This window comes from Dipodomys spectabilis, unplaced genomic scaffold (genome assembly GCF_019054845.1).
Source record: "Dipodomys spectabilis isolate Male_0828 unplaced genomic scaffold, ASM1905484v1 ptg000485l, whole genome shotgun sequence".
NCBI classification, from domain to species: Eukaryota; Metazoa; Chordata; class Mammalia; order Rodentia; family Heteromyidae; genus Dipodomys; species Dipodomys spectabilis.
In genome coordinates this window covers 96,860-109,574 of record NW_024871162.1, presented here as the reverse complement: position 1 = coordinate 109,574, position 12,715 = coordinate 96,860, and the positions used below count along the sequence as shown (strand labels likewise).

Below are 12,715 nucleotides of genomic sequence, written 5' to 3'. Positions count from 1 at the left end.
TTCTTTCATGTATTTTTCTTCATTTTACATTAAGACTTTTCCAAAGTTATCCCCGGTCTCTCTCTCTTTTATTCCCTCTGGATTCTCCTTCCATCAGGCATTCACTATAGTCATTCTTCTCCAGTCATCCCAACATTCCATCACTCATTTCTTGGACCACATGCTTTATTTAGCCTTTCCTCTTTCTTTCTTTCTTTCTTTCTTTCTTTCTTTCTTTCTTTCTTTCTTTCTTTCTTTCTTTCTTTCTTTCTTTCTTTCTTTCTTTCTTTCTTTCTTTCTTTCTTTCTTTCTTTCTTTCCTCCTCCTCCTCCTCCTTCTCCTTCTCCTTCTTCTTCATACTGAGATTTAAACTCCAGAGCTTTATGCTTGTTAAGAAGATGTTCTACCATTTTGCCCATGCCTCCAACCTTGTTTTTGCTGGTTATTTTTGAAATAGGCTCTCACCTCCTGAGCTGCAATCCACATAGTTTTAGGCTTTCCATCATTGCTGGGGTCACCTGTGTGCACCGTGGTGTCCAGATTCCCTCTGTGGTGATGGAGTAATGTGCACTTTTCTACCAGGAGTTGATCTAAACGCACTCTCCTCTAGTCTCCAGCCTCTCAAATAGATGAGATTACATCTAATCTTACCCATCAGAGTCATCAGTTCTGCATTTGGTTTATATGTTAATATTTCTCTGCCCTTCCTTATACCTTCAAAATTACTCCTTCTCATTCATCTTTATGAAGTTCCTTAATGTCTCTTCTGTACAACATAGCAGTGTCCTGGCTCAATGTTATACCTCTGGTCTCTATTTTGTATTTATTCTCAAGAGGCCCCAGGCTGGCCTGCAGTTTTAAACCATTAGGCAAATGGCTTCAAAATTTAGTGTCAGGTCTGACTTTCTCCCTCCACTCCAAGTTCATATATATGGTTCCCTATTCTTCATTCCCATTTGGGCATCAAATAGTTCTCGGAAACATACTAAATTTTTGCTACTGCTCCAGATTCTCAAATTCTGTTACAGGGTACTTGTATGTGCTGGGAACTCTTTTTCAGGTATTCACTTGCCACTTTGCTTTTTTCTGTTCTTGGTGTCTGAGCCTGTTGCCCCATGCATGGGTAAATTCCTTTCTTTTTTGTATCTCTTTGTGGTCCTGACATCAAATTGTATGTTTGTTTCTTTACTTCTGTCTCTCTAAGTTTAAGTTTCATAACAAGACTTTCCCCCCCACACACACACATTTAGTTCATCATCACATTAGAATGTCTATGGATATCCTGATCCAATGTAGATTCTCAATATAAGAATGCATGAATTAATGCATTAAAAATCAAGTTCCGGTGTCAAAATTTTATCTCATTTTGGCTCCATTAATTCTGGTCTTAGATACATAAGAGGAGGAAAGGAAGATGGAAAGAAGGAAAGGAGGCAAGAAAGGAGGGAAGTAAGGAGACAGAAAGGAAGAAAGGAAAGCAGGACGGAAGAAGGGAGGGAGGGAGTGGAAGGAAGGAAGGAAGGAACAAACGAACGAAGGAACAAAGGATGACAAGAAGCAAGGCAAGAAGATTAAATGAGAGAAATGAAATTGCATGAATTAAAGTACTTATTATTCATTTCCAGGAACTCTGGGTAAGGATGCAGAGTTCTTTTTATTAGTTCTGTAATTAACAGATGATTACACATGTTTTGGTCCTAGTTCTGCATATTTCATTAATAAAGTAGTTAGAAGAAGTACCCAGGAACTTCTGTTCTGAAATTCTATGAGACACATTGCCTACTAACTCTGATTTACAAAGACATCCTATCTATAAATAAGGTTGTTAGGACAGCTTAAGACGACAGGGATTGTAATACTAAAATACACATCTTTCACATAGTAACAAAAAATAGGCACTATCTATTGGCCATTTACTCCATGCATGGTATTGTCTTTAGGGCTTTTACATACCATGTGTCATGTAATTGTCACAAGTTTATGAGAAAACTACTTTAACCCCTATTCAACAGATACAGAAAAGGCTTAGAAGTTTGAGTAGTTTGCCTAAGGCCATATGAAGCAATCTGTAGGCTGGGATTCAAGTTTGTGTCAGTGGGCCTCCTAGATTTCCATCTAAATTAGAGAGTGAAATAAAGAGACAAAGAGAAAGAGACAGACAACAAGAGACAGAGAGACTAAATATAGAGTGAGAATAAGACATAGAAGAGCTAAAGAAGATCAAGTGATAGGAAAATCAAGGAGAGAGAGACCAAGAGATGGAGACTGAAACAAGGATTGATTGGCTTACACCATACCAGCAAAGCAGGTGTCTCAGCCTGTCTGAGACAATGGATAAAAATCACTTCTGAACTATCTTCTCTCTTCTTAAGGTTAGGGGCATGCTGCATCTTATTATTTTCTAATATTTTTATCTTGATTACATATATATATAGAGAGATGGTATACAATGTATATATATAATATGTGCTAATGTGCATGCTTATGTATGTACATATATGTGTGTATATATATATATATGTATATATATATATATCAGCTAAGCCCTGATTGTATAAGACTATTATATTTCTGGGCTCATTTTTAAATATCGTATTTAATCCTTAGTAGACAGCACTCTGTGGGAAGATGGCCAATCCTGTCTTTCTCTGTTCTTCACATCTGGATACTGACAAAAGCGGAATTTGGCAAACAAAAAAAAATCCTTTAAACAAATATCACAGCTCTTTGAAGTGGATAAAATTATGAGATGATATTGCACACACTTGCAAAGCAAATCTTTACTCAGTCCTTAAGATTGTGTTTATTAAGCTCCTTCTATATATCATCATTCTGAAACAATCTTAGTAATTGATCACCTAAATGCTGGCTGCTTTCTCTTGCAATAAGTAGTTTGCTGGGATGTTTGTGTGTGTGTGTGTGTTCGATTATCGATAGAAACTATCCAAAGTTCCATGTCTCTATTTGCTGATTGAGATGCCAGCCTAAAAGGACTCCACTTTCCCCTTCTAGACATATTACCCATGTTGAAGCAGCAGAGAGAAAAATCAACCCCATGAAATCTGTACTGAGACCAACATCATTTGCTGGTTCTCCATGTATGCTAGTTTCTGAGTTGAATGGCTGCCCCTGGTATCTTGTAAATATGACTGACAACCTGCTAAGTAAGTTAATCTTCCAAATATGATCCCATGGCTGTGGAGGAAAAATAAAAGCTTTCCAGATTGACTTGATGGAAAACTTGCATGCATCTGACCACAAGGTGGCACACAGACGATCCAGAACACTCAACCTCCTAACAGAGCTGCAATTACCAGAGGTATTCCCATAATTATTATTCCTACTGTGATTACGACTCCAATGTTTCAAAGGAACCTCATGAAAATATCACCCTAGCCTTTGGCATAGAATGCGCTCTCGCTTGCATTGTTGTTGTTTTGTTTCTTTCTACCTTCTGGTTGAAAAAAAATCACTAATATTTTGTGCTCCATAAATTTCCAAACCCCAAGAAGGCAAGTGGACCTGAAATTCCTGTTTGTTGTCGTCCAGAATTATGAGTAATAATTTCAGTGATCGTTTAAATTTCTAGAGGAGGATAAACATAACTTTCTGTTGTTTGATGGCTCCAAAGTTGTTTTCTATTCGGTTGAAGCTATCTATGATTATTCTAATGGTTATTTGAAATATAGGAATAAAAGGACTCAGTTTAGAAGAGTTGACTTAGGACAGAAGTTTTATTATTATTGTTGTTATTGTTGCTTACAAATCACTATGTCTCTGGGATCCATGCTAGATATGATATTGGGAAAAGTAACCCAAAATATTTCAATTTGGTTTCTGTTCATTTTATGCTTGCATTTCTTTGAGAATAGATCAACTTTTCCCTCATTTGGGGAACCAGGAGATCATGAATGGCTATTAGTCTAAATGTTAAAATAGCAATTGCTTACTGGGAAGGGGTGAAAGGGCAACCATTTTTCCCCAACAGGAATGAAACACAAACTGGGCAGACAGGATATTCCTTCCCTCCCATCATCCATGTGAGAATGCACCTCTTCATAGCACTCAGAGCAAGTAACAATGTGAATGAACGCGTTTCCCCCATTCCCAAAGATGCGTCTTGCTCTTGGGTGGGAAGCATGACCCTATGTTAAAACTAACCAGCAAAAAGCAGCAGTAAAGGTGTGACCCTGTGGTACTGCACAAGCCTAGCAGGTGTGAGTCCCTGAGTTCAAACTCCAATGCATCCAAACTCACAAAGGCTTAATGTTAGAGAAATACCAGCAGTTCTGGAAACTAAATTCAATTGCTACAATAATTTAATTGCCAGTTTGTTAAGTCTGGGGAGAGCACAATGTATGTCACGTTAGGTATACATTAAAGATGTTTGTCAAAGGTGCAGAAAAGAACTGAAAGTCAGAACTTCTCAGACAAATTTGAACCAACAGGGAATAATTTTGAGAAGAGAAAAAGTGATATGTGTGCTTTCTCCATTCAGGCTGCTCGAAACCTCATAAACGAGGTGGCTAATTGGCAGTGGGACTCTTATTTCTGATGTGGAGAAGGCCCCGATGACAGCCTGGTTCTGGCTCATAGACAGAGGCTTCTGTGCCTACGTGGTGGAGAGAAGAGAAGCCTTGGAGAGCTCTTCTTCCGTCACAGCACTCTGGCCTTTCCTGAGAGCTCTGCACTCCTGATCACCTCCCAAGTGGCATACCACTTAATATGATCACTTTGGGCATTAAGCTTTCACATATGAATTTGACAGAATGTAAATACTCAGACATTATATATACATATGCATATACATGCATATGGATATAGTCTATATATTTTATCTATATCTATCTATCTATATCTATATCTATCTATCTATGAAAAAAACAAAACGCCAGTAAGAGGGGATAAAAGGAGTAGAAGTAGAGTGAAGAAAAATCATGGTATATTTTTTAAAGTTTTATTATTATTACTTTTATTATCATCTTCAAATTTAGCTACAAAGAACCATGACGTCATTAAGGAATATCCATGTCGTACATATTCAAAACTAGCGGGTCAGGGCTGGGAAGGTGGCTCGGTGGTAGAGCGCTTGCCTTGCATGCCTGAGGCCCTGGGTTCGATTCCTCAGCACCACATAAGCAAAAAAAGAAAAAAATCCGGAAGTGGCGCTGTGGCTCAAGTGGTAGAGCTCTAGCCTTGAGCTGAAGAGCTGAGGGACAGCACCCAGGCCCAGAGTTCAGGCCCTGCGACCGGACCCCCCCCTCCAAAAAAAAACTAGTGGGTCAGAGAGGTAAAGTCTTTCCTCCCAAAACTCACAGCCCAGTAGTGGCAGAACTGAGATGGAAATCTCTTGGAAGTAGGAACAATACATTTAGAAACATGGCCTCAGACTTCCATTACCACCTCAAGATGAAATCATGGATGTGTTGAAACAACTCTTTTGTGATTATTCATGAAAAATTTCTCTCCTATAGCTAATTATGTTTCTGATTTCAAATTGCTCAGAAGCATGCTATCATAAATACATATGAAAGGAAATGAGAATACTGATTTGGTGAGCAATTCCTACCTGCTAAATAGTTGTATGTGTGTATGTATGTAGACATACGCAAGTGTGGGCAGAAAAATCTTATGTAGTACACATGATTCACTCGTATTAAGGTATGGGTATTTATTCTCTCTAATACCTAAGGAAGTTTAGTGGCTGTTGTTCAGGGTATTAAAAGATGAAGCCCTTAGAGGTGTCTAGGCCATAAGGGTTCAACTCTCTTCATGAATGGATTAATGCTATTACGATGGGAATAGAACCATACAGTGGTGACTTTGCTCCTCTTTGCACTATCTGCCTGCCTCTCTCTCTTTCTCCCCCTCCCTCCCCCCCTCTCTCATCCTCTCTAGTTCCTCTAATATCTGCTATAGGAAGCTGTAGCTATGAGGCCTTCATCAGATGCTAAGTCCTTGGTCCCAATTGTCCCAGTTTCTAGAACCATTTCTACTTCTCTTAATTATATATGCATTATAAATTTTCCAGTCCCTGCTATTGTGCCCTAGTACTACTGGAAAGACTAAAACAGCCCACAAGATAAATATTGTCAGGAAGAAGCTGAGTGATAGCTAAAATTTTTTTTTCAAGTCTACACACCTGTTGAGTTATGCAATAGGAATTTGAATCCATTTTTGGCAGATTTTGTCTTTTGTTTTTGTAGGTCCTAGGGCTTGAACTTGGTGCTAGACATCAGCCTCTTTTGTTCAAGGCTAGCGCTCTACCACTTGAGCCACATTTCTCCAGCTTTTTCTGTGATTAATTGGAGATAAGAGTCTCATGGACTTTCCTGTCTGGGCTGACTTCAAACTATGATCCTCAAACTCAGCCTCCTGAGTAGCTAGGATTACAGGCATGAGCCACCAGCATATAGCTAAGTCAGATTTAAGTAGGATATTCCTAAGAAAAATACACTCCTACTAAAACGTGTGATGCAATAGAGAAAACAAACTGTCCCTATCTCAGGTGCATTTGCTAACATTCTTTCCAGTGCACAAAGTATAGTTTGAATTCTCCCAGGTTTATTCTAGGCTTATTTAGTAGCAAAAAGGTCTGTTAGACTCTTCTCTCCAATGAACCACTCAAAAAGCCAGATGTGGCTCTGTGGCTCAGGATTAGGCTGAAAAAGTGAAAAGAGAGCACTCTGAGTTCAACCCCTATATTTGCACAAAAACAAAAGCAAACAACAAAAAACTCAGGGCTTTGAGCATGCCTTGCGAGATTTTTGGAAGAATAGTCCCAAGTCTGTGGTGGCTGAGACTCAGAATATGTTCAGAATATGTTGCCTATTCAGTTAAAAAGAAGTCACCTAGAGAGTTTCCTATGTTTGGATCCTAGCTTCCAACTCCAAGATAAGAAATGCCGATGTTCCAAATAAGAATGGAGGTTGGTTGAGTTGTATTTAAGGTCTCAGCAAATATCCTGTGTTGATGTAGGTTTGTTGAGGCAATTTAAACAGGTTTTGTTGTTGTTGTTGTTGTTTTGAGGGGGGTTTATTTTTATTTTCTGAGCTGTACAATGCTTGCTTTGTCCCAGGCTTCTGTGCGTTCAGGTCATTAGCTATAGCACAAGCCCCATTAACAGGCAGAATTTATGGAATTCTGTTTCAGGGAATGAAGAAGATCAAGAGCAGCCCCCAGCAAGCCTGGTCAATCCTGTTATCAAGCTCACTCAAAGCCAAGTGTCTTGGGGGTATTTTCAAGCCCCAAAGAAATACCTTTGTGTTTATTTTACACTCACAGTGACATTTCCTCAACTCCCCAGAAAATATGTCGTGTTCACAGTGATCAACTCCAGCAAAATGCCATGGGGTACAAGTAGGACACAAGCTGAACACCTACTTTTCTTACCAGCCTGTTGTCTAGGTAATTCTCCTCTGGTATACTGCTCCTTGTGTCCATTAGAAAATGCATTAGATTTCACTAATGAAATGAAACTCTGGAGATATGCCATCTGCAGACACAACTCTCCCTGATTTCCATTCTCTCTTTGATTTGACTTCTCACAGCATGGCTATGAGGGTGCTGGCGATGAATCTGAGGTGTGGACGAGGAGAGATTGAAGAGGAAGAGTGAAAAGATACATGCCCACTATGCCAATGCTAGAAAGGTCTATAAAGACCACACCAATAGAAATCTTCTGACATCTGACATTGCTGACAGCCATCTCAAATGTAAGCACCACCCACCCCCAGCCACCATGAAACCAATCTAACAGAAAATATGTCCAGGGAAAAATAGCTGCATTTACAAACAAAATATTGTTGTTCCAAGGAGGAACTTGTGAATCAGGAAACAGCAGACAATTGGACACCAAAAGAAAAGGGAATTTCAGGTTTCCACCTTACTAGGTCGTATCTAGCTGAATAAGGCTAAGTGAGGCTAAGCTATCTGTGTGCTTAGTACCCTGGCGTCAAGGGAACACAGTCTTTCCTCTTTCTCTCTCCTGCCCCCGTTAGCCTCCCCCTGCTCCTCTCTCTCTTCCTGTCTTCTCTTTCTCCCTCTCTCCCTTCTCTCCCATTTTCTCTCTCTTCTCCATCTTTCTGTCCACCTCCTCCTTCCCTACTCTTCTTTTCTCTTTCCCTTTCTCTTTCCCCCTCCCCCATCCTCCTTCCACTCCATCCCTCCCCCTCCCTCACGCCTCTCCCCTTTGTCCCCCTCCTGACTGTCTTCCCCACCCCATCTCCCTCTCTCCTTGGATTTATTCCTTACTCTAGGACTCTGTTCACAGACCATAGCACCCAGTGGAGCAGTGCTGGATTACAATTTATTGTTCAATCTAATTAACTCCTATAAACAGTTGCCATTTTTAGGGGGGAAATAGCTTGTATAAGAAAATCATATCCAACTTACTGAACAGGTTGACAGAGCATTTACAACTATAAATACTATTTTGCACAAAAAGTTATTGTGATGCTGACAGACGCAGCTAATGTGTTATTTTAAATGCAATCATTTGACATACTGTCCAAAGCCCATAGAAGTAGTTCATTGTGCTGTCTTTGGAGGCAATATTCAGATTCTCAGCAAATAGTGTTTACACTCCTGGAGATATAGATACATGCACACATTTTTAACATCTTGTTAAGATCTTTATTTCAGCAACTCATTGGAAGTTTCAAAGTGTGTTACAAAATCGATGCAGAAAATTAGACCTCAATAGCACATGTGAATGCTAATTCTGCATTATGTTCTGCTTAGAAACGCATAGCACAATAGAACTATTTGGTTGGGCATTGATGACCCCATTCTGATATCACAGAGACCTGATGGACAGGCTGAGCCCACAGAACAGTAAAACAAAACTGGACGTGAATGATACCAACCAAAAAAAGGTGAAGCAAAGTATTTCTAATGCTTTTCAACCTTCAGTCAATTAATTTCTGCCACAGAATTCAAATCTGCAGTGTGTATGTGTGTGTGAAATCAAAAAAATGGAATTTGCATTCCTGAAAGATACAGAAAAAAATGTACAGTAGTTAGACTCTGCTATTAAAACTTGTGACTTGAACTAATCGCTCATTCTTGAATTAATTCAAAAGTAGCTATATGGCTTTATACAACAGAAAGAAGCAAGGGCAAAGGAAGGAAGGAAGAAAAGAAGGAAGGGAAGGAGGAGGGAGGAATGAAGGGAGGGAGGAAAAGGAGAGAAGGAAAGAGGGAGAGAGAGAAGAAAAGAAAACCCTATACCTACCTTATTTTGCTTTTCTTAGTAATCATGGACTGTGTGATTTAGTTCAGTTTATTTATAAGTCTTAAGTGAAGAGAAAGTTGGGGGAGAGAAGAAGAAGGAAAAGGAATTTCCAGATTAAACAAAAACTGCATATCTGTGAAAACATTAATCAAAAATATAAAGATGTGGCATGTACATAGTGACAGCTTGGGACCACTAAAAAACACACAAATAATTTAAGTGTAGTTGATAGTTCTTCATTTTATAAAGCTGACTGTTCACTCCTAGGTGATCTAGGTGATTGGGTTTGTGCTGAAAACAATCAAAGTTTAACATCTTTGTGTAACCTTGTAGTAAAGCATACATGCTGATCTTATATCCTAACATTTTTGCACTCTTAAGATTCAGATTTCTCACTTACTGTAGACTAGAATCGCCCCAGCTGTATTATGTTTCACAAAAGCATCCATTTCAATGATTGTTTGAGATTCAGAGTTTCCTAAAAATTCACATCTCAAGTCATGTATGTGGTGCACAATGATCAAGAGCACAATAAACACTATCAGAGCATATTAAATGCCTCCTGCCCTTCCACCCCCTCCCCTTTAATAGAGCCTCTGCCTCATAGACCACAGGCTACCATGCTGTCTCTTAGGAAACAGCCTAGCAAAGTTTTCCATCAGTGGGGCTAGATGCTTCAGCCCCTCCCTGTGATTCTGTGATTTTTGTGCTCAGGCAGGCCCTTGACAGAGAACTTACAAGTGGTTGTGTTATTTTCACTCTCCCCCTGGTTGAGGGTCAACCAAATCATAGAACGGAGAGATACTGTTCTAAATAATGATGTCAACTGGTCTTCTGCCAGGTACATCAAAGAACAGCAATAACAAACTAGCTTCTAGCTCTCACTGAGCATGGCTGAGCAAAGGGCAATGGAAGAAATGTATGAATTGATGACCAGGTCCATCTTACCACCACTCTCTCTAACTGATGAAGTCAAGGTGCTGTGAAAGGCAAACAGTTTGACTGGAACTAACCCATAGGTCTCATGGTCCAGGTCTCAGCCTTCTGACACCAAGCACATGCTTACCTTGTGTATCTGGGTCGGGAGAGATGATGCCTTTCATCAGGTGTCACTTATGTTTGTTATCATTTTTTTAATAGAGGTAAAAACTTATTCATCATTCTCCCTTACCCATCTCTCCATTTTCACCCATCCCCTCTTGCTTTTATTTATTTATTTATTTTTACTCATTTTACCGGATAAATAAGAACCAACCGTAGACATCAACATAGGCGATCCTGAGAAGGATTTTTATCTCCAATGATCATGCTTCTTCCTAGCATCCGAGGATAATGTTTTCTATGAAAACCCAGATTTGAAGAGTAGCCAAGGATGGAATCTTTAGACGATCTCTTCCTACCGTAGTTTAACAGGCTGTACAGACAATCACCGTCACAAGATATGGCTTTAATCTTTGGGGGGAGGGGAGGGGGGATCCATGCTTGCACAGTGGCTGGAAGAGGAAAACGACCAAGTGGGGGTCCCCCTTTGGCTCGCCAGGCCAAGAGGCGGCTACATCTGGGATTCCACCGAGATTCGATTTAAAGTCAGGACGGCTTTTTGATAGGGCGTTTCCTTGTACTCATCCAGGGGGTCGTAACCAGTGCTGTCCTCCTCCGGGTTTTCACCCTTGCTGTTCACGACCGCCACGGCACTGAACGACCTTCGCCTGACCTTGGGGTCGGAGGCGCAGGGCCCTGGCGGGGGCGAGGCCACGGGGGTCGGCTTCTGCACGTGGAGCAGCTGCTGGTCTTTCCAGTCCAGCTGCTTGGCGCTGCAGAACGGAGCGTAGACCTCCACGCTGCCCTCGAACTGCAGGCAGTTTACCTTGTAGTACTTCCTCTTCACCTCCAGGACGTCGTGGAAGCGGTGTCCCCAGAGGATCTCCCGGGGCACGTAGGAGCTGCGGGACTGGTGCGAGGTGCCCGTGGAGTCGCCCGTGTAGATGAAGGTCACCAGGATCTCGAAGTTGTCCTTGGCCACCGCTTTGCGATCCAGGGCGTACAGGGGACTGTCGTGGTCGATCTCGTGGACGATGGTGACCGGGGTGACCAGGATGATCTGGTCGTTGACCAGCTTGAGGTCCCTGAAGGCCATGGTCATGCGCCCTTCGCTGTCCTCCGCGTAGCGCAGCAGCTGCGCCCGCACCGTCCCCTCCACCACGTGGTTGGGGCGGAAGTCCCCGATGCGCCACATGAGGCACAGCTTCCCATCCCGCATGCCGATGAGGGCGAAGTAGCTGAATCGGATGGTCTGGGCTCTCTTGCGCGCCGTGGCCATCTTCGCCAGGGCGGCGCCGATGATGAAGGTGTTGATGATGCAACTCAGGATGGACTGGAGGATGACGGTGAGCACGGCCACCGAGCACTCCTCGGTGACGCAGCGGTAGCCGTACCCGATGGTGGTCTGCGTCTCCAGGGAGAACAGGAAGGCGGCCGTGAAGGAATGCACGTTGTCCACACACGGCGTGAGGTCCGGGGGGCTGGACAGGTCCCCGTGGTGCCAAGCGATGAGCCAGAAGATGGAGCCGAAGATCAGCCAGGAGAGAACGTAGGACAAGGAGAAGATCACGAACATGTGCCGCCACTTGGTGTCCACCAGGGTGGTGAAGATGTCCACCACGTAGCTGCCCCACTCCCCGAAGATGTGCTTGAAGTACACGTTGCAGCTGCCGTCCTTGTGCAGCAGGCGCCGGCGCGCCCTCCTCTTCTCCACCATCGCCTGCTCCGGGGGGAACCCCGGGTACTTGGAGTCCACGTTGACCACCCGGTAGCTGCTGCCGTAGTAGCTCATTCTTGTTGGTGCCCCGAGGGCATGCAGATGAGTTTGGAGGTGACAAAGAGAGAATTCTAGGCGTGCTGCTGCTCCTTGAGTTTTTTGGTGTTTTGTTTTGTTTCAGTCAAATCCTAAAAATGAAAGAAAACGAAGAAAGTGAAAGGAAGGAAGGGAAGAGGAAGGAAGGAAAGAAGGAAGGAAGGAAGGAAGGAAGGGAGGAAGGGAGGAAGGGAGGAAGGGAGGGAAGGCAAGGGAGGGAAGGCAAGGGAGGGAAGGCAAGGGAGGGGCAGAGGGAGAGAGGGAAGGAGAAAGAAAGAAGGGAGGAAAGGAAGGAAAGAAGGAAGGAAAAGGAAGAAAGGAAGGGAAAGAGGAAAGGAAAGGAAAGAGGAAATGAAGGGATGGAGGGAAGGGAGGAAGGAAAGAAGGAAAGATGGAAAAGGAAGAAAGGAAGGGAAAGAGGCAAGGAAGGGAGGGAGGAAGGGAAGAAAGGAAGACAGGTGAGAAGGAGGGAAGGGAAGGAGGAAAGACAGGGAGAGAGGGAGGGAAGAGGGAAAGATGGAGAAGGGAAGGGAGGAAAGAAGGAAAGAAGGAAAAGAAAGAAGGTAGGAAGGAAAGAAAGAAAGAGGGAAAAGAAAAACAATAGAAACATTAAATACACTTCAGCTTTTAATTTCATCTTTCCAGCA

At 42.4% G+C, this 12,715-nt stretch overlaps 1 protein-coding gene and 1 long non-coding RNA gene across 4 annotated transcripts in view; one reads left to right on the top strand and one right to left on the bottom strand.

The window, feature by feature from the left end:
• Positions 1 to 315: 315 nt before the first annotated feature.
• On the top strand, positions 316 to 833 carry LOC122098680. Its single transcript, XR_006145779.1, has 3 exons — positions 316 to 657; positions 759 to 760; positions 823 to 833. It is a non-coding gene; the product is annotated as an uncharacterized LOC122098680 (long non-coding RNA).
• Positions 834 to 10,327: 9,494 nt separating this feature from the next.
• The window catches only part of Kcnj16 (potassium inwardly rectifying channel subfamily J member 16), a 51,673-nt gene continuing 49,285 nt past the window's right edge, over positions 10,328 to 12,715 (bottom strand). For all 3 annotated transcript variants that reach the window (XM_042669137.1, XM_042669136.1, XM_042669138.1), the window contains one exon: positions 10,328 to 12,160. In XM_042669137.1, coding sequence (XP_042525071.1) covers positions 10,767 to 12,047 — 1,281 coding nt within the window. In that variant the 5' untranslated portion in view covers positions 12,048 to 12,160 and the 3' untranslated portion in view covers positions 10,328 to 10,766. The remainder of the gene's footprint in view (positions 12,161 to 12,715) is intronic.